The sequence below is a fragment of the Haliotis cracherodii genome, unplaced genomic scaffold (genome assembly GCF_022045235.1).
Source record: "Haliotis cracherodii isolate W230 unplaced genomic scaffold, xgHalCrac1.p SCAF_1, whole genome shotgun sequence".
Classification (NCBI taxonomy): Eukaryota; Metazoa; Mollusca; class Gastropoda; order Lepetellida; family Haliotidae; genus Haliotis; species Haliotis cracherodii.
The window spans coordinates 50221414-50246059 of NW_027266264.1; the positions used below are offsets into that span (position 1 = coordinate 50221414).

At 39.7% G+C, this 24646-nt stretch overlaps 2 protein-coding genes across 2 annotated transcripts; both read right to left on the reverse strand.

Annotated features, from left to right (window-relative positions):
- Positions 1-5285: 5285 nt before the first annotated feature.
- LOC139465201 (uncharacterized) lies at positions 5286-10634 on the reverse strand. The gene is made up of 8 exons (XM_071246871.1): positions 10596-10634; positions 7713-8287; positions 7242-7374; positions 6719-7059; positions 6264-6381; positions 5884-5978; positions 5614-5773; positions 5286-5473 (listed from the first exon to the last, which is right to left on the reverse strand). The coding sequence occupies exons 2-8, from the start codon at positions 8280-8282 to the stop codon at positions 5286-5288; spliced, it is 1605 nt and encodes a 534-aa protein (XP_071102972.1). The 5' UTR covers positions 8283-8287; positions 10596-10634.
- Positions 10635-13186: 2552 nt separating this feature from the next.
- Positions 13187-23735, reverse strand: LOC139465212 (uncharacterized). Its single transcript, XM_071246883.1, has 11 exons — positions 23643-23735; positions 22266-22942; positions 20508-20640; positions 18492-18832; positions 17510-17627; positions 16652-16743; positions 16407-16566; positions 16058-16266; positions 15642-15763; positions 15277-15340; positions 13187-14995 (listed from the first exon to the last, which is right to left on the reverse strand). The coding sequence occupies exons 2-11, from the start codon at positions 22932-22934 to the stop codon at positions 14900-14902; spliced, it is 2004 nt and encodes a 667-aa protein (XP_071102984.1). The 5' UTR covers positions 22935-22942; positions 23643-23735; the 3' UTR covers positions 13187-14899.
- Positions 23736-24646: the final 911 nt, after the last annotated feature.

Consider the following 24646-nt stretch of genomic DNA (forward strand, 5'->3'; position numbering starts at 1 on the left):
AAAGGCGACTATGGTTGTAAGAATCGACAAACGGGATCGGGTAGTCAGGCTCGCTGACTTGGTTGATGCATGTCAGTGCATCCGTAGATTGCGTAGATATCATTCACTGGATTGTCTGGTCTTTACTCGCTTATTTACAGACTGACGTCATATAGATGGATTATTGCTGAGTGCGGCGTCAAACAACAAACAAACAAAACAAAAGACTAATTAACATGTTGTAATTATATGTGTATATAAATCTCGAATAATTCAGTTGCCACTGATTGCAACAAGACGCTAATCTCCAGATTATCGAACTAAATGTTAATTTTATTGTGCTGTATTATTATTATCATTATTATTTATTTATTTATTTATTTTTATTATTATTATTATTTTATTTTATTTATTTTTTTATTATTATTTTTTTTTAATTTATTTATTATTATTTTTTACAACTCTTAACATGTTGGATGATTTGAAAGAAATGTGTCATGAAAAAGTCCTTTAAATACAAGAAGTTTAATATATGCATATTTATGATAGCTGCTGGTCAATCCCACTTACAAGACAACCCACCAGGGACTCTACTGTAAAGTGTAAACGTTGTTTGTTGAATTATAAACCTATTGTGTCAATCCTAGTCTGTGTTTTCGAAATTCAAACAATAATTACACGATAGTTTGGATTTGACAAACAAGTGATTGATGGCATGAACAGCGATCCAGAGTGTCCCGATGCGTTGTTTAAGAACCGTGCAGCACAGTTCCACACAGAGATCATAGCATTATGGGTAGATCTCTTGTGATTGCAGCTGTGCCAGTTTAGTTCAACGGGGCCCATGTACACAAATCATATTACTCACAGCTTACATAATTGCTTTCAACTAGAACTTACATAATTACTTTCAGCCTATTGACTTGTGGGAACTTGTTTTTTCAAAAGATCTACTTTGTAGACCTGAAATCTCTCTGCGGATCTGGGTAACATACAACTGTGACCTTGAGAGATCTTTGATAATAGCTGGAAATGTATCAATTATTATTGCGCTTGTTAAAGCAATTATATCATACTCAATTTACCCGTGAATATTCGGGTTAGAATAGGTCTTCAGAAACCCATGCTCGTCGTAGGAAACGACTAATGGGTTCGCGTGGTCAGGCTTTCTGACGTGGTTGATGCATGTCCTGGCCCAGACACGATTATTAATATTGCTGAATGCAGCGTTAAACGACAAACAAACGTGCTAACCGATTCACAAATATTGTGTTGCATGCAACAAATTGTATACAACTTGTACCCCATGAATGAGCCTTAGTTATTTGGTAGCCGTAGTGCTTGGTCCATGTCACGCTTTGTAATTGTCCGGGGCCCAAGGACAAGCATTTATATACCCAGTACGACAATACTTGAAACCAGCTAAGACAGGCGAACACATGGCATACATTTTTAAACGTTATATGGCTCGTATATTTGTCAGTAAATATCTGTTTATTTGTAATCATCATGGCGACAAGGCAGATACTCGGTCATGCAAGGACAACCTCCTCATAAACAGACCTTTTGTCCGCGCTTCATGCATCGGAGTGCCCAAGGTGTCTCGGGCTGGGGTGGAGCTTGCCTGCATGTTTTTCGTGACACTCGTCATTCCGGCACAAGCCGAATGTTCTTGCAGGTTACGGAAAGGTTACGGAGTTGTGATGAATGGTCCGCATGTGTAAACTTTATTGAACAAGTTTTGCTGTCTAAATGTGCAGATGCGATAAGAGCACATTCGTTACCAGTCGACGCTTTCAAAGAAACTGCACGTTTTGGAATGACTCAAGTGACAACCGTGATAACTCTCACCCTTGAAATACAATGTAGACCCAAATTGTTTCAATGCCTGTATTCATTCAGTAGGTTTAAGTCAGAAGATCATAGCTTTGCTTGCCCAAACATCATTAGTGGATGTCGAGGGTCCTACGATTGGCAAGGGCGTGGATTATGTTGCATGTACCTGTATAAGGTACTGTCTGTGGTGATTGTGTCACATGTGTCCATAAAGGTGCGTTGCATGTATGTATGTTGACTGTGTTGCATATATCCATATGATGAGGTCTGCATTTAGGTATGTGGAATGTGCTAATACCAATATCTGTGCATATGGCTTGTGTTGTATGTAATCATGGCACTCCACATATGTCCATTACAAACCGTCTCCGCGGTCTAGTGGTAGAGCGTCCGCCCGGAGAGCGGAAGGTCCAGGGATCGATCTCCGGCCGCGTCATACCAAAAGACGTTAAAAGATGGTTCTTGTTGTTACCATGCCTGGCGCTCGGCATTAAGGGGATAAAATTAGGACTGGTCGGCTCGGAGTCAGTATACAGTGTCTGAGTGGTGTATTCATGTTAAACTGCGGCATGGCATCGCAGTGGGCTAGCACTATAAAATCGGCATTAGTCCGGACTAGTACAAGCAGCGAAACACACACACGCACGCACGCACGCACGCACGCACGCACGCACGCGCGCGCGCGCGTGTGTTAGTGCAAGAATCTTAAACGCGACCTTAAACCCTACTTCACCTTGTCACACCTCACCAACTAGTGTCGTGTACATGAATACATCACTATGCAAATTTAAGTATGGTGTATTTGTGTCATTTTTGCTTAAAGCCGCACCCATCACTTTTGCAGGTATATGACGTCGGTCTTTAAACCAGACCAGACAATCCACTGATTGATATTGTGAGCAACGATCCACGCCGATCAAACACAAACAAACACAAGCACGAGTTTTACTATTTACGTCGATGATGATCCTATAAAACATTCCCACATGATTATTACCAACAATAAGAAGAAGAAAAAGAAGAAGAAAATATTAATATGTTCTCGTTCATACCAGACTGTCACCTCGGAGTTAGCTCGAAGGCGAAAGACAACATCGCCTTCTACTTTCGATATAATTTATTTAATGTTAAACAATACAAACACAAACACAGAATGAGCGGAACTTCCCGCTTAGATGTAATGAGGGGGCTTTCTAGATCAGACACAAATGGGATGAGCGGAGCTCCCAAATAAACCTCCGGGTATTTGTGCTGTCGACCTAAACATGCGTCTAATATACCTGACTTTGGGATTTCCGCACTCAGCAATATTCCAGCTATATGACGGTTGTCTGTAAATATTCGAGCCTGGACAGACAATCCAATGATTGACATCATGAGCATCGATCCACGCAACTGGGATACGATGACATGCAACAACCAAGTCAGCGAGCCCGACCACCCTATCCCGTAAGTCGCCTCTTACAACAAGTATGGGTTAATGAAGACCTATTCTAACCCGGGTCTTCACGGGTCAGTATCAAATAGTGATGGTACTAGGTGTATACCCATTTACCACGCTGAGCCGGCTAAAGAGGATCGGGTGGTAAGGTCCGGTAATTATAACTTTTCAAGTATCATAGTTGATGGCGTTGGCCGCCGCTCATGCATTCAGTCACTGGCCTGTGAGTTCTAGATCTAGACTTAACTATTTACAGGCTGCCTTAATGTACATGTTGACGGTTATATCTGAATGTGTTATACAGGATAGTCATCAAGGCAGTTCCAGAAATGAGGCTTATATAATCGTGCTGTTATTGGCGCACGAAGGTTTCTACACAGACGTCCTTACTGGGGGTTTAAGCACTCTTGATCATGCCGCAGTTTATGATGGATAACGCACTTTGTGTCGAACGCCAGGCAGAGTAACACCATCTTTTGGTATGAGCGGCCAGGGGATGGAACCATTCACCTTCAACTTTCCGGGCAGACCCTCTTTCCACTATACCACGGAGGCGACCAGAAAGGAACAAACATTGCATTATGTCAGCCTTTGGCGAGCATAGTACCTGCTATTTATTCATCACACATGATATGTACGATACGGAAACACGAGAAAAATGAGAGTTTATAATATAATGACTGTCAATCTTACAGTGTAATGATAGTATTGTTTTACAAAAGTAACTTTATAAACCGCGTATGAATACACGCATGCCTGAATGAACCGCACCATTCATTATATAGTGCCAAATGATTTGGAGCCGTGAAGGCTACATAAGCACCCACACATTGGGAAACGTCTATCTAAACGTTTTGAGGACAGAGGGCAATGGGGATGTTAGATAGTAGTCATCGCATCGATATTTGGAGCTAACTAAAAATAGTTCCTGTTATTAGTGAGCTCATTTTAATATTTATCGGACTGGTTTACGCGTCGTTGACTTTATCCATGTATGATAAACCCTGGTACTATCTATATGCACCAAAGGAGAAACAAATGTTTAGTTTATCTGAAAGCACTTTGCACCTAGTACAAGCACATCAAGCAAGTTATAACGACAAAACGTCAATCAAAAGGAAAAATTACGAAGCATTTTCTGACTCAGAGCCTCATCGTTCGGACAAACACACCAACACAACAGAGACGTCCCATACAGTCTTTGACGACGCCTGCAGCTATAACGTGCTTGTGCCCTTCGGTGAGCCATTACCGGTGTACTTTGTCTTGAACTTTAACAATTGGTGATATATGTGAACAACACATTACGCTTCATGACGTAGTAACCAACGTTAAGGTATTTAGTTTCTAGCGCAATAACTTCCCAAGGCTCTTCACAAGATCAGACATTTTCTGATCAAACAGGTATTTTCCCGTGAAGTCCATAAAGTTGAGTGTCCTTGCGATTAAACCCAGCCACCCATCTGGTTTATACGCCTTCTGGACCAGCAGAGGAACGATCGTCTTTCTCAAATCAAAAGCGTATTCAGCTTCTGAAACATAACAACAGAGCTCAATCAGTACAAAATGTAATATTTGGTTGAACACAAGTAACGAGAGTATATGGCTTCCACAAACATTGACTTTGTGTGGACTCACTTACGAAAAGCGAGTCTAGCCTTTCAAAGGGAAAGTATGTTTTTCGCAATGATGCATTGTACTCATCAGCAATGCCATGATCTGTTCCCTGTTCCTAAGCATAATATTTGCGGTTCATGAACAATCTAAAATGTTGGTGTGCTGGTGTGTTTTTTTGGCACAGATTATTTTAATCTTTTAGGGGATCAAGACAAATTTGTTTCTCTGAAAGGAGGGGACAGACATATAATGTTTTGGGAACATGGGTAATACAAAATAATCCCAGGCGCGTGCAATCACGCACGCACGCACGCACGCACACCCGCAAAACACAATTGTAGTGACCAAATATGATATGATCATTGTTTTCAAATATGACGCTCACTGGTGAAATTAGTAGTGAATTATTTACTTACCTGATCTGCAGTTCGCTAAGCTCCTTCGCTAGATCAGTCAATTTCTGATCATATGGGTATTTTCCACTAAAGTCGAAGAAAAGTTTTGTCCCTTTAATCATACCCAACCACCCGTCTGGTTTATACGCCCTCTGCGTCAGTAGCGGGACAATCTTCTTCTTTAAGGAAAATGCATACTCAGCTTCTGGAATGCACCATAATAAATAGGTCAGTCTAGTCACGAGCGTGTACAGCTAAAGGTACAACGTTCACGTTTAGCAAGAACTAGAAACATCAGTTTATTAAATGGATTCGTGAAGTGTCATTTTCTGATACAGGCCTCACCTGATCTGCAATTCTGGCTCAGCTTGTATCTCTCCGACATAAACACCAACACCACAGACGCGTTCTGAACGGCCTCCGCCATCGCCTGCAGTGTGGAGCCCTCCATGTTGTCGATGTCCATCCAGACTTTGTAACCTCTCTGGCGTAGTGAGTCAGCTACCTATTAATTGTGGATATATGATTTAGCTTAACATTGAAATGCGCGTCTTATATTCCACAACATAAATACATAATATGTACACTTCTTGCAGAACTATGTTTTTTCTATACCTTCAGTGCCACTTTCTGGTCAGCCCAGTTGTAACTTATCATCACATCAGATCCTTTCCGACCGCCCCCAGATCTGATCTCTGCACGACTTGAATCTGGAGAATAGATAATAAAGCTCAGCTACATAACACGTATTTTCGTTCAGGTATATTAATTTGTTATTTAACGCAACACTCAGTAATATTCCAGCTATATGACGGATACAAAGACATGTCAAGAAACAGGTCACCGAGCCTGTCCATCCGATCTTTTAAGACACTTCGTAGGACACTCATGTGTTGCTAAGAATCTATTCTAACACGGAATATCTACGGGGATTTTAAGTAGAAACAAAGACAATTTTTACGAAATGGTATAGTTTGATATTTCGGCATATTCACCATTATCGCGCCCCTCCTCAGCCCCGATTTGCCACATAGCTCCATCCGCTGCCTTCGAAATGCTTTCTCGAGAGGATGATTGCAGTTCACCAAGCAACTGCCGCAACCGATTGTCGCCCTGTAGGAATATGATACCAAAGGTAAAAGAGAGAGTGAGTAATGTTTTACGCTGCTTTAAGAAATATCCCAGCACTATCAGAACAGAGACATCGGAAATGTCCTTCACACATAGTATCCATTGTTTCGGTCGCGAACACCTTAACCACCAGGCAACCGCAATGGTAAATGAAGTGTTTGATACAGGAAAGAACAAACAGAAGACCCCATTTCGCTAGCATTTTATTTTATAACTTGGATAAGGGATCACATTATCTGTGATTGCAACACTGATTGAAAACAAACATGATACAAACAACACTGGTTGCCAAATTCTTTAATAGAAGAAAACAACTTACTTTAAATTCCTCCTTAATAGATTTATCAAAAGACAGTTCCCAAATACATTTCACAGCGTGTTCCTTCTCCTCTTCATATCCATCTTTCATAATATCCATAAGAATTGTCGCAGCCCCCTTATTCATAAGCACTGTCTTGTTTTGGTCATTTTTGGCTAATCCAGTCATTCCACCAACAGAACCTTCAACACTTAGTCCCAGGTATCGGTGCTCCTCGTCCTTCCATGCTTCTTTGACCATATCAAACAGGACGTCAAAGACGGTGCTGTCAGCCAAAAGGAGTTCATTTTCCGTTTCGTCCACGAGGTTGGCGAGAGTAAACAACGTCTGCAGCTTACCCACTGTAACATATCGTGTACATGTACTTTCGGAATGTTTGTTATGATGTGGTTCTTACATGTAGGCATATGAAACTACATTTAAAACGTCAAAGCCAGAGAATAGATCAGAGAATAGAAAGAGAAAACCAGATCCTATCATCAACACCAGAGAATGTAGCTCGTGCATTGTCTCAAGATCCTACCTTCTGACGTACACTTGAGATATGGCAGCAGGACTGTAACTGTCTTGAGCTCTCGGAGAGGTTGTCTGGTCGTAGGATTTCTGGAGCAGTTGTGAAGAATGGAGATTGACCCATCAAACGTCTCGTCAAGCTCCTATAAGGACATTAGAATACACACTCTTAATTATGTTTTAATGGTGTTATTATATACAAAAAAAGTTCTTCAGTCTAAATGTGTTTACTCTCGAATGATACAGACGTTATCTTTTACATCGGCATGATTTATTCAGTATATATGTGTTGACAGTGAAATATGCAAACAGGACATCGATCTGATAAAACATGTTTGTTTTAAAAGAGCAACAAAATACATTCATATTTTGACAAGGAATGTGTAATCGCCTCACTTAATAATGTAGTAAACACGTTCACTATTTTTTTTAAATTATTTCTTTCAGCTTCTTTCTATAATGTTGCTGATAAAGTACTTACGCCATCTTCTTTAACAGCAAGCCCCACCTTCATCTGTGTCAGATCATGGACAAAATGTTTCAACATTCCGGAGTTACACACTTTCTCTGCAAAAGCTAGACTTGCTTCAGTATTATTCCACAAAATATCGCGGAGCTTGTACATCCTTCTAACAACCAGATCGCTGTCACTTAAGTAACTGCTTGCAGCTAGGCATTTCAACCCGAGGGAATTAAGGATAGTTTCATAAGCGCGTTTGATAAGTTCAGCAGCATCTGTCAGAGCAAACCAATCCCCAAGTTCCCGTCGGTCAACATCATTGTGCTCCTCAAACTGAAAATATATCAAACTGTTCGGCGTTGAATAGTTTCCTTTGTCCAGACACGGATTATTTTTCAGTTCTTTTAGGAATAGATATATTCCATAAATCTCTTCTTGTAGTGGAGACATTGGTGGATTTGAAGCCCCATCTTGTCGCGCAGGCTTTGAACTGCTGGAAGACTCAACTTTTCGTGGAGGGACTGCAGTACTTGAAGATCCAGCTTGTGTTCTTGCAACAGGGAGACAGCTCTGGACGCTGCTGCGATACATGTTGTCTGAAGAAAATAGTGAGTACATGATAAACTGCTCCTCATCTATTGCATACAATGCAATGTCTAAATTGTTTTACTCTGCGCGCACTATGACAGCATGTGATATAAATGGAATACTGTTAAAAGCGGCGTTGAACCCAACCCACTCACTCACCCACTCACTCACTCATCACCAGTACTTCTCGCAGCTCACACTCTCGACACCCGGTTTTGTTATATGTCATGAACCGGTGAAGATCCAGGTTAGAATTCACCCTCATCAACCCATTCCGAACGTAAGAGGCGACAAACGGGATTTTCTTGTCTAGACTAGAGAATTTACAGATCGCCGATATATAGCTGGAGTATTGCTGAGTGCGTCATAAAACAACAAATTAATAAACAAATTATATGTAATGACACCCAAAGAACACACGTGCGAGCAGCAGAAATCATAACGTCAGCACGTCATGTTACGTGCGCTTCACTTAATATCCACGGTGCCTTACGACGTTCTCATTCACATGGTATTGTTATTGTCCTACCGTTCGTTCAAGATGACTGACGATCGATGGGTGGAGTGCTCCATCCCCGGACTATAACCTGGACACATTTTCTTGGCTTTGACTAACGTTAGGAATTCGAAGAAACAAGGTCAGAACAAAATCTAAATTCCCCGAAAAGAGACAGGCATGGTTTTACAATGATACGTATCTTGTTATTGGAGGGATATGTGTTCCTTTATCTTGTGCAAATGAAACAGACAAAAAGTTGTTACAATTATTGACTTTTCGTGCCGATCGTTCTTAAACCGTGCCTTCAAAACAAGCTGATGTAGTTGGACTGTATCTGGTGTACCCATATCATTTCTGTGTAATGTTGTCAATACACATGTTGTATTGTGATTAATGAATCGGTATCGACCAGTATGTTATACATTGATTTGTCCACACACGAACCTCACTGATTAAACAACGCAGTATATCATATGGTCACTTGTGTCGTGGCGCACTCGCTAAAATCACCAGAGGTGACAAGGCCAAACCGATACAGCCAGACGCCATGTTTGTTTACGTTTGCATGCAAATTAGCCATGACGTCACATGACAACGTGATTAATGATAAAATAAGAAGAAGAAGAAACAAAAAGGACATTTGTATCGCGCCATATCCACCCCCGAATGCATGCTCATATTATAAAATTGATATTAATAATGACTTGTCGTCAGGCAAAATAAGGGCTTGACATAATTACAGTGCTTGCATTAGATTTCAAAACTTTGTACGATCTAGGAGACCATGTGGACCAAAGTATAGCCCAAGTTGACCTTGGTTGACCAATGTTAACACAGGTTAACTGATTTAATTACTTCACACCTCGCTTCACCTACGTTGCCCATACCGACACTTATCTTCTTTTTTTTTGTTTAACGCAGCACTCAGCAGTATTCCAGCTATATGACGGCGCCCCGAACATAATCGAGCCTTGACCAAACAATCCAGTGATTGACGTCACGAGCATCTGCCAGAAGTGTGGCAACCTCAGTTGAACTCATTTTTTTAATAATCGAAAACAGGTTGTGATATTAACATCTTTTTTGTGTTCACATATTCATAGATTATTACATGGCAGTGTTCTTATCATACCCCGTATCACCCCGAGACACCATAGTAGCCTGAGGGGCCAGAGGGCTGACACAGGGGGCCGAGGGTTGATTATAGTGTTTGAGATTTGAAAAATTTCATACAAATATCCTTTTTAATGTGTACCATAGATACAAATGGACATAATGGACACCCCAAACCCCCAAACCCCAACCCCCCCCCCTCCTTATTTTTTAAAATCCTGAAACCGCCCCTGATTGATTGCACTCCCGATGTGCCTCATGTCATTGATAGGTAGATTTAACGCCGAAGGCCAGATATAGGGGTCGAGGATTGATATCAGGAATGATATGAAAACTGTCAGACACAAACTTTTTTTTAATCATGAACCAGAACATCAAATTGTAAAATGTAACTATTTGCATGTGAATACAATCCGAGTTCACCGTGTTTGGAAGACATTGTCACGGGTGAGCTAACCGAGAACACGAGAGACGACACACTGGGGAACTAACTCCAATACCTTCCCACCTGGGCTGACATCGATCGCCCATTCATAATCCATTGTCTTGCCATATCAGTCCTGTGGGGGTGTAATACGGGTCTGGCTATTACAACCCTGTCATATGGCCGTCTCTAAGTTGACTGTATCGCACATGCAAAATGCCGCATATTGTTGATAACTATATGATAAGTATCGATGTTACAGCTGGTTTCTTGGACATACCTGTCTGTGCGTAGATCGACCGGCCCGCCTCCCGCTCGCTGTGTTCAAGTTGAAAAGACACGTCGCTATCACAACAAATCAACAGAAGCCGTGTGTGAGTGTGTGAATACCTGCATACTGGCAGTTGTTGTTTGGGTAGCAGCTCAACATGTGCTTATTATGGTAGTGTGTTAGTATATGTGCTATGTTCTGTGCTGTGTTCTGTGCTGTATATCATTTATACACAACGCAAAACCTTGAGACGTCACTATGCCCTTACATATGGTTCTTGGTAGATGTGCAGTCAGCCATGGCAGAATTGTTACCAATGGGGGATTAACTAACTATGAACTGTTGCAATACTCAAGGCCAAACTGTAATGGTAACCACTGTAATCTACCATATATTCATGAAACACATTCTGATACATACATACATACATACATACATACATACATACATACATACATACATACATACATACATACATACATACATACATACATACATACACACACACACACTTTCTTCTCATTAGTGCCAGCCTGCCACCAGCCTGGAACTGGAGCAGACATCCTCCTTAACAATGTCTACGAACTTGTAAATGTTTGGATGGTTGGGGCCTATATTTCTCTGTCTGGAGTGCCAACCCTCTAAGTGGTTGGTGGTCCTGGAGCCGTTGGTGTCCAAATGGTTCTATACATTACGCACATCAGCTTCAACCCACTGTTCAGTCACATGATTTTAACATATTTATTTTCACAAAAACGTGAAAATGGATTGGTAAACAAGCGAAGCGCTTATATAATACCGCTCCATAACACATACGACATGATACAATTAATACGTCAGTGAAGGTTTAAATCTGCCAGTTTTTAATATGACGTTGTTGAATAGAATCTGATGTTTGGATGTGATCTTCCTTACCCAAATATGAATTTCCGTATAAAACTGTTTGTAAAGAGTAACATGTTGGTAAAAATACGTTTCATTTCGATGAACATAGTATTTTGTACACACAAAAAGGAAGTGTTAAGTATCTTCGGTATGATATCCACAGGAACAAGTTTTAGTATCCAAAATATGTCTATTATGCTGATCTGCGTAAAGATCGCTGCAGTCAAGCCTGAGATGACTGTGAATAGTCTGACATTACCTGTTTCCATAATTGTAATCCCAGTGAACACCATTATCTCCCCTTCCATGTAGCAAGTTCTTAAATTGTGTAACGATCTCTGCCACCGTTAGGTTTTCTGGTAACGTATTCTAAAGTTGTGTTGTAGCTGATATAAATGATTCTGCGTAAGCTTTTGTTTACACTTCACTGTTTGAAGATTAATTTAGTTAAGTTATAATTTGTGTTTTCCGAAACTGTGTTAGGAATTAGCCTACAAAGATATTTAGGTGAGAGATAATTATTCATTTTGTAAAACATTACCAATTTTGAATTGTATCGTCTGTCTTTACCGTTTGTTTCATTCGTTGTTTTTTTCTTATAAATAAGCATGTTTATTAGTACAGTTATCCTTAATATGACAACAATATGTCCGCCATGTGCACTGATGACTGCCGTGCAACGTCGATACATGGGATGGATGAGGCGGTTGATGAAGGCCATAGGCACTTGAGCCCACACTCTCAACGCCTGACGCAGTTCAGCTGCAGTTGTCGGCCTGGGTCGGACGTCATGCCGAAGGGCCAGCTTTGATTCCCCGGATGGGTACAATGTGTGAAGCACATTTCTGGTATATCCCGCTGTCATCATTGCTAAAAGCGGCGTAAAACCATATTCACTTGAGAAGAATTGGCAAAGTAATTAGAATTAAGTTGTCATATCGAGGATGCAGATGGATGACCTCAAACAGCATCAATCGTGCCTTGTTTCAGCTCATGTGGTTGAGAAGGAAGGTTCTAAATAAACTAATGTAATATATTTGCAATTTTGGACAAATTCGAAAGGATATAACTCGGTAAACTAATGTTCATACAGATAACAACAAAGGGTACATGTTTAACTGTTACACCAGCAACACACTAAACGGCATTGTAAGCCTTTGTAGATGACGGTTTTGAAAATAGCAGAGTCTTAACTCAATCCATCAATCGATTCTGGATAAGGAATCCAAATATGTAATACGTGTTTGTCAGATTACAACATTAATCAGTATACCGTGTTGGTAGGTAGAATGCTGTGCTGTTTTGGAGGATATATTTCTTCTTTTTCTATTGTTACATAAACCTGTTACAAATGTAACATTTCTAATGGATCAAATGAACATCTTTGTTTACAAAATGTTATGAGGAAGTACCTTTACTTAAGTACTTCATTTTAAACAAATTACACACGCACACAACAAAACTGTCCATACATCTGTCACATGAAACGTTCAACAAAATAATAATTGACAATCTTAAACAGCCTCTACACATTCCTTTAAGTAATGGCACCGTGTCCTCAAATGATTGTCTTTTGTGAAATTCCTAAAAGTATTTTGTCAACAGAATAACACAACACAGTGGCTAGAAAAAGGTGATTTAATTACACAACAGTACATAATTACATGAAATGCCATGTTCAGTTAATGACACAATAATAATTGACTTTTCGCCGTGTTTCTTCTCGTTGCCTCGTACGTCGCTATATGGCTGCCACAATGCTGATGCGACGTTCAATTTTAACTCACTATTGCCTCATTTTAGGAAAATAAATTACATGTGCAATGTCATAAGCAGCATGCATATTATCGTAGCTCTCACATACTTACATGATTATAAATACAAAATGTATATAAATGGTGGACTTTTCACATGTCTTCTATTCGTCAAATATTTACATAATATCATAAGAGTAGTACTAAACAACTGTAAAATCTATTACAGATAAGCATATATGTAGAATGCTTATCTTTTCTTTACACCACATATAATTTTTTGTTGTTGTTGTTTAACGCCGCACTCAGCAATATTCCAGCTGTGTGTCGGCGGTCTGTAAACAATCGAGTCTGGACCAGACAATCCAGTTATTGACACCATACGCATCGCTCCACGCAATTGGGATAAGATGACATGCATCAACCAAGTCAGCGAGCCTGACCACCCTATCCCGTTAGTCGCCTCTTACGACGAGCCTAATCGACTTATCCGACAAGGCACAGTATATCACAGATAACTATTATTTACAGTGCATATATATTGTACAGTTATCACACATACACAGTTAGAGTATCTCTACTCAATCTGTATTTTTTCACTCACAAAACCGAAGAAAAGTGCATATGCATGTGCATGTATATTATCTGTATCTCATATTACCAAATAGAGTGAATATATGTTACGTTCTTGGGAACGCCAAAAACCTATGATCGTGGGTTCGAATCCCGGTTCGCCACGATTATGTTTCTAGATTTGTTAGCACCATACCCGTGCTCGTGGGTTTCACCAAAGTGGTAAACGTCTAAGACCTGCATCACTTCGGGCTTTCCTCCCCCATGAAGCTGACGTGCCGTGATGTAACTGGAATTACTTGTCAAAGTTGAGCCCACTAACTCACTCAAATCAAGTCGAAATTCTTTCTTTGATACATCATGACGTTCCTGCAGACGTAGCCTTGTAATTAAGTTCACAGAGCGAACACAGTACATACGCCTAACATGAAATATAGAGCGAACCGTAATTTGTACAAGTGAACATGTTGTATTTCAGCAACTTCACTTTTGGAAAAATATATTTCAGGGTAAATGTCATGAATGGCTTTCATATTGTCGTATCTATCACATATTTACATGAGTATAGAATAGACATAAATAGTGTACGTATGTAATTTTTCTTGAAAAATTAACATCAAGAGTAGTACTAATCTATTGTATCTATCACAGATGAAGCATGTATGGACACAATTATAATTCAAACCTAAATATATCAAGTCGTGTGTGTGTGGATCTCAAAAGATATCCTCACTTATTTAGTTATAAAACGCTACAATGAAGTCCATAAACTAACTATCAACTGTATCAGTGTGTAAGGTGTTTGCGTTGGGGAGGTCGGGTAACGCGGGTACAAATACATGTATTATGCTACAAACATAAAGAATGGAATTATGTCCTATCTGATACTGTGACCCAATAAATGGACCATAGCTACATCTTATAGAGCTGGACTTCAGTAGAATGGTGCGCTACACAACAGACACATTGTTAATTACATGTGTGAGGATTCCCTTGTGCAAGTCGTCCTCTGTCAAGAATTCATCCAACGATGCCCCGAAGGTTATTGGTGTTTGTCATGGGATATACAGGAGAAGAACTTCATAGAGTTTTGACCATGTTTCACAGTTTGTCAACAGCTCGGCTGAACTTCTTGAGGTCATCAAAACAGGAAAGTTGAAGGTCAGTCCGCAGATAGTTGAAATAGAACTCAGGAGCCTGAAGGTATAAAAGTTGTAGCGTATTTTACAAACACAATCCAATATTGTACTGAATTCTCCGAAACAAATCACAGCGTTAGAAACTTTATGATGTTGGCATCTCATTAACACGTATCACAAAATGCACATGATATTTATTATCTTGTATGTTGGTCGGTGGAAACTAAAGATGGGATTGTGGTTGGAACAAAACGTCAGAACTAAGGCTAATTCCAATTGAGTTCGAATTGAGACGTCCGACTGTATTCAGTAAAGAATGAAACATGCCATATAGCTCACCCTGTGAGATATGTCCCGAAGAAACATCAGGTCATCCCCGGTCATTTTGCGTAACAGCGAGTCACTGTAACAAAGGGATCAGCAGTCCTGTTAGCTATTACAATCTAGCTATAGTTAGCATACATTTACCAATCCAATTATAGATATAGGAAATCCGAATGCGTAAGGATGCCATAAACAGGGCTCATACTGTTGTCACACCAGACAGACATCGATGTTTCGGAGTTGAAGTGACTTACGTAAATACTTCGAGTTATCCGAGGTTCGACATAACCGAAAATGATATATAGGAATAAACCGGGACCATGCTTTCACTTCGAGACAACAGTAAGTTCGACACAACTGTGTACCAAGTGTGCACGTACTTTTTTAATCCTGTCTTCGTGAGCCAGTTCTGGACATCTTTCACTGACCAGTCGGCAAGTGACTGACCTCTTGCAGCGGCTAGAGGAGCTGTTTTTACAACAGGAACTATCGTTGTCTCACCCTGAGGATACAAAGAACAATAACCAGATGTGATGGGGTCATGCGGCATTCTACAGTCGATAGATATTTGTAATTAATACCAAGTTTTACAATTAATACAAGGTATTTGCATGCGAATCAGACACCGAAGCTGCAAGCTACTTGTAATAGTAATAGTAATAGTGTATCACCTTGTTGAAAGATGGTCCTCACTTACATTTTCCTGCTCAAACCAGTTTGAGTTTCTCTGGTATGCTTACCAAAAAATTCATTATCATTATGTTAACACAAAAGCTACCATTACGTAATAACCTACATCAATTTCATCGATGAGTTGCTGCATCTTCCCGTGTTCGCCAAGCTCCTTCGCTAGATCAGTCAATTTCTGATCATATGGGTATTTACCACTAAAGTCGAAGAAAAGTTTTGTCCCTTTAATCATACCCAACCACCCGTCTGGTTTATACGCCCTCTGCGTCAGTAGCGGGACAATCTTCTTCTCTAAGGAAAATGCATACTCAGCTTCTGGAATGCACCATAATAAATAGGTCAGTCTAGTCACGGGCTTGTACAGCTAAAGGTACAACGTTCACGTTTAGCAAGAACAAGAAACATCAGTTTATTAAATGGATTCGTGAAGTGTCATTTTCTTATACAGGCCTCACCTGATCTGCAATTCTGGCTCAGCTTGTATCTCTCCGACATACACACCAACACCACAGACGCATTCTGAACGGCCTCCGCCATCGCCTGCAGTGTGGATCCTTCCATGTGATCAACGTCCATCCAGATCTTGTACCCTTTCTGGCGCAGCGAATCCTTGATCTATTGTCGACACATGCTCAGAAAGTAAATTACATTACAATTAAAGTAATCTATTTCCTCAATTCAGAAACAAATGTTAACATACCTTCAGGACGAGCTTCTGGTCCGACCACTGGTAACTGATCATCACATGACCCCTATCTGATCCGCTCCTTCCGTCGACACCCTCTGTTGAAGCTGGAAACATTATTTATTTAATTTTTTATTTTATTTTTTTTTATTTACTTACATTTATGTTCTAGTCAATGTACATAATACATTTTAATACATATATGTGATATTGTTTTCATTACAGAAGTCAGTAGGGTTTTGTTCCAAATGATACTAATGGAAAAGGGCATCTTTGTGTATGAGAAGTGAGATGATATTAAAAATGACAATAAGATATATGTAAATATATTACTAACGAAAATTAGGAATAAGAAAACGATTGTAATAATTGGTAAAACAAAACGGACAAAGAGAAACAAACACCACTAGAAAAAGAAGGTAACAAAACGATTGGTTCAAAAGTTACTGGTAAGAAACGGAGAAAACATATTATCTGAGATCCGTGATATTACCCATGGTGATATGAAGGTCTATGTCCATCTTACTCAGGCTAATTATGTGTCTGTTACTGAGGCTTGATGCTAAAACTGATACACATGTCACCATGGTTAAAGTATCTGCTACAAATGCTTACATGTATCTGTCACTAATGTCATTGTACATTACAATACGGCTTTTGTTCCCAAACACAAATTTCAGCATATGTATTACTAATAGTTAAGGTTAGTGTACATGTTTCATCTACGGCTACCATACCTGTTGCTGAGGCCAATGTTACTCCTGAAGGCTCTGATCGTGAACCTTTTAATTATTTTGACTGGTGTTCCTGTTAGTTTGGCTAACGTACCTTTCACTAAGGCCAATCGTAAGGCTACGGTTCATCTGTACGTACTTGTATTATTGTTTTCTTCCATAGTAAGCACCCACAATGCTCCGTCTGCTGCTTTCGAAATGCCTTTACAAGATGATGACCTGAGTTCCTGAAGAAGCTGCTGCAGCTCCTTATTTTCCTGCAAGATTAGTCCAGAGCTACGTACAAGATCCTACATGTATAGCCCTGCGATAACGTGGCCCCATTATACACATGGACACATCATTGGTTTCTCGCCTGACATGATTCTTTTTGTAGTGACTATTGGTTGGTTGTTGTTTAATGCTGCACTCAGCAATATTTCAGCTATATGGCGTAGATAAATAATCGAGTCGGGACCAGACAATCCAATGATTGACATCATGAGCATCGATCCACGCAATTGGGATACGATGACATGCATAAACCAAGTCAGCGAACCTGACCACCCGATCCCGTTAGTCGCCTCTTTCGGCAAGCATGGGTTGCTGAAGACCTTTTCTACCCCGAATCCTTACGGGTCTTAAGCCTGTTCCTTCGTTCATCATACACTACTAGAGGACCGACATTTGGTCTTATTCTGGGGGGCCTGGGATTTTGCATGGAGGTTAGATATTTGTCACCTACAGCTGATATGTTTGTTTTTATTAAAACCATGAATATTGTTTCAGGAGTACACATTGCAATTTTTGTGTCATACAATTTCTTTTTTTCTTCAAAAGTCTGAAACATACATTTTTTCAAGAATTTTCAGGGACACTTTATTTTTTAGCCTCCCTTTCCCACTCCCTCCCCCTGAATATCAAAGGTCGGTCACTAATGAACTACATGTAGTTATAAATAAGATACTCTTTTTTATAACCAGATCATAGTGTACGTTGTTTAGATATCATCGTGTGGTACACTTGAAAACAACACATATGTTTAGTTCTTAACTTTGACACATGCTAATGATACCGATGACCTTTTTTGCGCCATCAAATGAAGTTACAAAAACCAAACAAATGACTGGCAGGCTACTTACATTGAACATTTCCTTGTTAGTTTTATCAAAAGACAGTTCCCAAATACATTTCACGGCATACTCTTTCTCCTCGTCCGATCCAAATTTCATGATCTCCGTAAGAATTGGAACGGCTCCCTTTTCCCGCAGTACTTTCTTGTTGCTGTCATTTTTGGCTAAACCAGTCATGCCGTCAACTATCTCCTCCACACTAAAACCAAGATGGCGGTGGTCATCGTCCGTCCACGCTTCCTTGAGTATGTCAAACAGGTGATCAAATAAGGTGTTGTCAGCCAGAAGATGTTCATTTTCTGTTTCGTCCACGATGTTGGCGAGAGTAAACAATGTCTGCAGCTTACCCTCTGGAACAATCCATGGTATGGTCATGACTCGTCTTTAACACTAATGTTCACATTATTATTACTTGACTGTGTGTAAGCAATAACTTCACATTCTCCTAACTATAATGTACTTATACCGTAGAGAAAACGTTGGACATGTTCAACAGTTAATGAGCAATTGATGCACAGATTATACAGGCACATAGGATTTCTCCATAATTATCACAACCTCGCTTCTCGGGCAATGATCTAAAGGCAGTAAAACAATATCTCCTAGTATACATTCTTCTTCTCTTGTATTGGAAGTGTCTTTTGCTACTTTTAGACATCATAATCTACTCCTATAATATTGTAGGAATTACGCCGTTAGAATACGGTTTCATTTTTGTTTATTTACGTAATGTGAATCACAATAATTGTTTAGCAAAGTAGTATAAAGCACAAGGTCAATGGTTGGCCCCTAGGATTTGTAAACTTTATGAGTGAGTGAGTGAGTATGGTTTTACGCCGTCTTTAGCAATATTTCAGCAATATCTTGGCGGGGGACACCGGAAATTGGCTCCACACATTGTACCCTTGTCGGGAATCGAACTTGGGGCTTCGGCGTGACGAGCTAATGCTTTAACCACTAGGCTACCCCACCGCCCCGTAAACTTTATGAAATCAGCAAAACATTTAGAAAATGTCCTGAAGTATATCACATGTGTTGATGTGAGTGAAACGTAGACTTTATTCATTTTTAAACACGTTGATACTGTGGCTATGTATACATTAAAATCTATACGTGTGGCTACAAGAAGTAGAAACTGCTGATTTTTTCACTTTGTTTTGTTTGACCCAGGTTAGTGTTTTCAGGAGATGCATATCAAGTACAAAAATATGTTAACTTTCAAATTTACTCATATTTAGATGCTCGCTTTCAGGTTTTACCCATTTTCATGCCATATGTAGAAACATTGCAGGCGTCAGGAAAATGATAGGCCAATTTAAACATGTCTCATAATTTTCATACAATCATTTCAAAGTTTTCAATAACTTTGACATTAGCCACTTTCAGTTTCGTATTACATGTCCTTTGCAGGCCTTGTTTTTAGGAACTGCCTTAAGATCGTATACAAGTTCACGTTGAACACGTCCTTTTTAATATTACTTTTAAATTCTTTGTATGAGGTGAAGTTTACCGGTGGTTCGTTATTTCTTGCCCAAAGCATGAAATACCAGCAACATTTGCTTAGTCAAATTTTTCTCTGGTTCAAATCCTAAATTTCAAATAAATTTTGCCATGGACCTCTTAAATATTGTGTACTGTTTCCTTTTCAGGTTGAAGTGAAATGTACTAATTATATTACAGTGAGCACAATAAAAAGGCTGTGATTAAAAGGTTACCAGTTTTAGATTTGTAGGACGCTCCTGAGTAACTTTGCCATCTAGTATTAGTTAGATACATCCATTAATCACTATTCCAACACAGTCATCATTCTAGTTTTATATTAAACTTACAGTAAACTCTGACTTTGCGGGAAACAAATATTATGTAAGTAATATTAACTATCTCTGTCATTTTGACGTTATCGTTCATATTTCGCCTAGATTGGCATCCTATGTCTAGATCCTGGAATTCTCTAAACAATTTTCCTGATTTGGACTGAGCTTCTTTATCAGTGTATACACAAGGTCTAATTGTGTTGTGTACTACCTTCTGATGTACACTTGAGATACGGCAGCAGGACTGAAACTGTTCCGAGTTCCCGGAGAGGTTGCCTGGTGGCAGGGTTCCTGGAGCAGTTCTGGAGTATGGAAATCGCGGCTTCAAATGTTCGATCAAGCTCCTGCAACATAAAATGATATAAAGTTATAACATAAATTTGTCATATAGCTTGAATACAGTTGAAATATTTACATTATGCTTAGTATGTCAAAGGCCCAAGCACTTCTTAAGGCTGTTACCAATTTTGACATCGTCATTTGATCCCACGGTATACATGTACAATCATAGAGGACAGTGTATTTTAGTGTGCTAATGATAACAGAGTACACGGGAATGTATATTTTGGAATAAAAGGAATCTGGACAAGGACGCTGCATGTTTTCGGCGGCGGAATTTCTGTATCGCAATAACTACGATCATCTTGGCATAAGCTTAAGGATGCTACTAACATGCTTTATTTCAAATGAGGCCCTTAATAATCTTAATGCATGGTAAGACAGTTAGCTGCATCGTTTACAGCATACCGATATTCTTTCGTAGTTAATCTTCTGTTTTATGTAGTTTTTTATTACAGTAATCAAGTATTTTCAATGAGAACAAATTCGATGACCCAGTAACTAGAAATAGTTACTTGTGTGACATAGGTATTATTCTTACGTAGGCAATATTTATGTGCTCATTGTTGTTGGATGAAAGTTTATTAATGGTCGTGAGATTTCCAGTTCAGATTACCTCCCGAGTCAGAATATATTCCAAATTAGAAACGACTATTCTAGGCTCCAATGGTCACAGGCTCTGTGGTTTGGTTGATAGGGTGTCATTGTATCTGGACGACGTGGATCGTTCACATGTTTTCAGTCACTGTTTCAATACTCGATTATTTATCGGTGATGACATCGCGTGAATATGCACTGACAGAAATAGTTTGTAAAGTTTACTAACTTAGTGAATTTCACGTTCCACTCGGACACTAACATTTCAGTAGACTTTACTAATGAATTAGTATTTTCTTTTACTAGGTGGCCTATCGTCACTTACGAAAAAGCTTAAGTATTAATCAGATATACTTTCATTTCAGATTCCTGTATGAGTGAAATACCATTAAGGCATACAGCAAAAACACATTTGGATTGTAAACCACGATGGGATTCTCCATATTTGGCTTATAGCCTGATGAAATGCACTTCATTGAACACGTTTCAATTCGTTTAAATGTGTTTAAATTTTAAACATGTCTTGATTATGAGGATCTTGCATTTAGGTGGTGTTTAGGCTATGATAGATCATTTCATGTTAGACCCTAAACATGTTTAGATAGAACACACCAAATGTGCATACCGATTAGAATTGAAACACATTCCTAAACATGTCTTGTATGTGTTTACATTCTTAACACAGTTTTACCGTGTGGTTTGGGTAGTGCAGTATATTTGTTATAATTTGAAAAGTGGTGTTTACTAATCTTCAGCGTCTTCGTGCAATCTACCAGGCAGGAGAGTAAATTCGTTGTTAACTAACCTTCCGGCTGTTTTGACGTATTAAATTCGTAGAATTCACTTGGCTTTTTTATCTCAGTGTGGCTGATAGCGCCGTTGAACAACAGTCACTCTTTTTACCATCTTTTGGTACTAATCGATAATGGTGATACCTGACAAATTGTAATTCTCTGTTTTAAAAACATATAATGTCTTTTAAAAAAAGGGTCTTGATAGATAATTATTCAGTGTGTGTGAATATCTCACTGACCTCATCATCACTGGCGGCATCTTCAACTTTCATCTCTTTTAAATCTTCAACAAAATGTTTCAGCATCCCAGCTTTAGAAACCTTTTCAGCAAAACTTAGACTACCGTCCGTGTTGTTCCACACAATCATTCGGATCAAGGACAACTTCTGAGCATTAATAAGCTGTGTCTTGTCTTCAGCGTCTAACACCATAAGCGCCATACATTTCAACCCAAACGACTTCAGCAGTGTGACAAATGCTGCGTTCAGCACTTCAGCAGCCTCAATCAAAGCGAAGTAATCACCCAGCTTACGTCGGTCTGTATCATTATGGTTCTCGAAACCCAAAAATGTCCAATTGTAAGGTTTTGAATATTTTCCATTCTTCGTAAAAGCATCATCCTTAAGTTGTTGTATAAAAGCCTCAATTTCATTAAACTGCAAATTCAAATGTGGAAAATTCTCCCGCAGTTTCTTCATTTCAGCCTCTGTGTCCACGCCTGGAGGTACATTGTTTACCGTTGGCTCAAGAGCGACATCAGGTTTTCCTCTTTCAGTCGATGTGTTTCCGCCAGGAGATACAGTATTGACCGGTGGCTTCTGGGAGACATCAGGTTTCCCTGCCCCAGTCTTTGCTGCATCAGCGGTTTGGCGAGGCGGGGGCCTCTGCATGCTGCTTGTGCTGCCCATCTGACTATCTGAAACCACAAGGAATGTTTAAGGCGAATTTAACATCGTTCATTTGGTGATATTTAGTGGTGAGATATCCTGATGGTTAAACATTCGTTCGTCGCACCGTAGGCAAAGGGCTCGATTCCTCATATGGGAATTTTATGTGAAGCCGATGTCCTGTGTTCCTGGCTTGATATTGCTGAAACACTGCTAAAAGCGTCGTAAATTTGTCTCCTTGCTCAATGATATTTTCATCACGGGATTCCTGTCTCGCGTATCAAGGATATTGTACGTGCGCTTCAATCAATGCGTCCAGGTTTATGTCGCCAGATTTGTAACACTGATCGTTAAATACGGCAATGCAATGCCCACTATTACCGGTTTTCATACTTGCATAACAGTATTTAAGGTCCCCACATTTCAGCTCTGGATAATGACACAAGAGCGCATGCAATGCATGCCACTAATCAATATTCAATACATATCGATTTCTTCTTGGAAACATTTCTCCTTGATTTCGCTGTTATTCTAGATGTTTATTACACTGCCGACTATTACACTGGATGTTTTATTCAATATGCTACAATCGACAAAATGTTTTTTCTCAAACGGATGTTGTACACCTCCTGTTGCTACAACATTGCAACAAAACGATGCAGCGTGTTGTGACCCCGACATTAAATATCAACCAAATCACAACACCCAAAGTACAAGTTTATTACTTACCTCATAGCCTGTGGGCACACGGTTATATATTCCATGTGATTTGAGAGAATATGTAGGTCAAAAATGGCTGCACGCATGCTTTCTCCCCCAACACACTGCTGACAAGAAGAACCGTTATTTGTCCTCCTCGCCATGACGACGAGTATACAATAATGCTCTGACAGATCCGTTAGGGGTCAGGGACCACGTACTCCAGTAGAGGGCAGACTTAATATGCGGTTCAAAATGTGTTTGTTTACATGTGTGTGTTCAGTGTGTATGGCAGTGTTATACATCAAGGACTATGCGAAATGTTCGTAGCGTACTCACAAGACTCATATTGCATGTGAAGGGCCAATCACCGCTTTTGGGTGTCCTATGAAGGGTTAATTTCGTAAAGCCAGGCAAATGAATATGTTTTGTTTGTGTTTGTTACCACGAAGGTGTGCATTTCATGCAATATATTTTGGAACAATTGATCGATATTAATTTAATTTGAACACTAAACCCCTGTGGTTCCCAATTTTAGGCGCGTTAAGTGGGTATGTGTTGGTTACAATGACTGTTTTAAATGGATGTGATTAGGAACTCTTTGGCTATAGATTTGCTATGTATCATTTACTCGACGTCCCAGCACTCATCCACACATAGCTCATCCACTGGAAACTCAACCGCTTATCCACGCACAACTACCCAACATTTCCACGCCACACTCTCTCACACTGGCCGACTCATCCACTGACTACTAAAACCACTAACCCCTCATCAATCGTTAACTCGTCAACTGGCCCTTAAATCACTCATCCACGCAGCTATACGTCCATTCATTCACCCACTCACCCATTCATTCGCTATCTCATCCACTGACCACTCACCTACTTGTCTATCCACTCACAACTCATCCATATTTCCACTTTACTCACTTACATCCATTCAGCAACTCATCCACTGACCACTCACCTACTTGTCTATCCACTCACAACTCACCCATATTTCCACCTCACTCACACTCACTCACTCACATC

Coding starts and splice junctions, on each gene's coding strand:
- LOC139465201 (XM_071246871.1), bottom strand. CDS start 8,282: ATGTATCGCAGCAGCGTCCAGAGCTGTCTCCCTGTTGCAAGAACACAA. Junction 5,979..6,263: donor TGAGGAGGGGCGCGATAATG/GTGAATATGCCG, acceptor TCTATTCTCCAG/ATTCAAGTCGTGCAGAGATC. Junction 5,474..5,613: donor GAGCCAGAATTGCAGATCAG/GTGAGGCCTGTA, acceptor GGTGCATTCCAG/AAGCTGAGTATGCATTTTCC.
- LOC139465212 (XM_071246883.1), bottom strand. CDS start 22,934: ATGGGCAGCACAAGCAGCATGCAGAGGCCCCCGCCTCGCCAAACCGCT. Junction 20,641..22,265: donor ATGCCGCCAGTGATGATGAG/GTCAGTGAGATA, acceptor TTTATGTTGCAG/GAGCTTGATCGAACATTTGA. Junction 14,996..15,276: donor TTCGGGACATATCTCACAGG/GTGAGCTATATG, acceptor TTATACCTTCAG/GCTCCTGAGTTCTATTTCAA.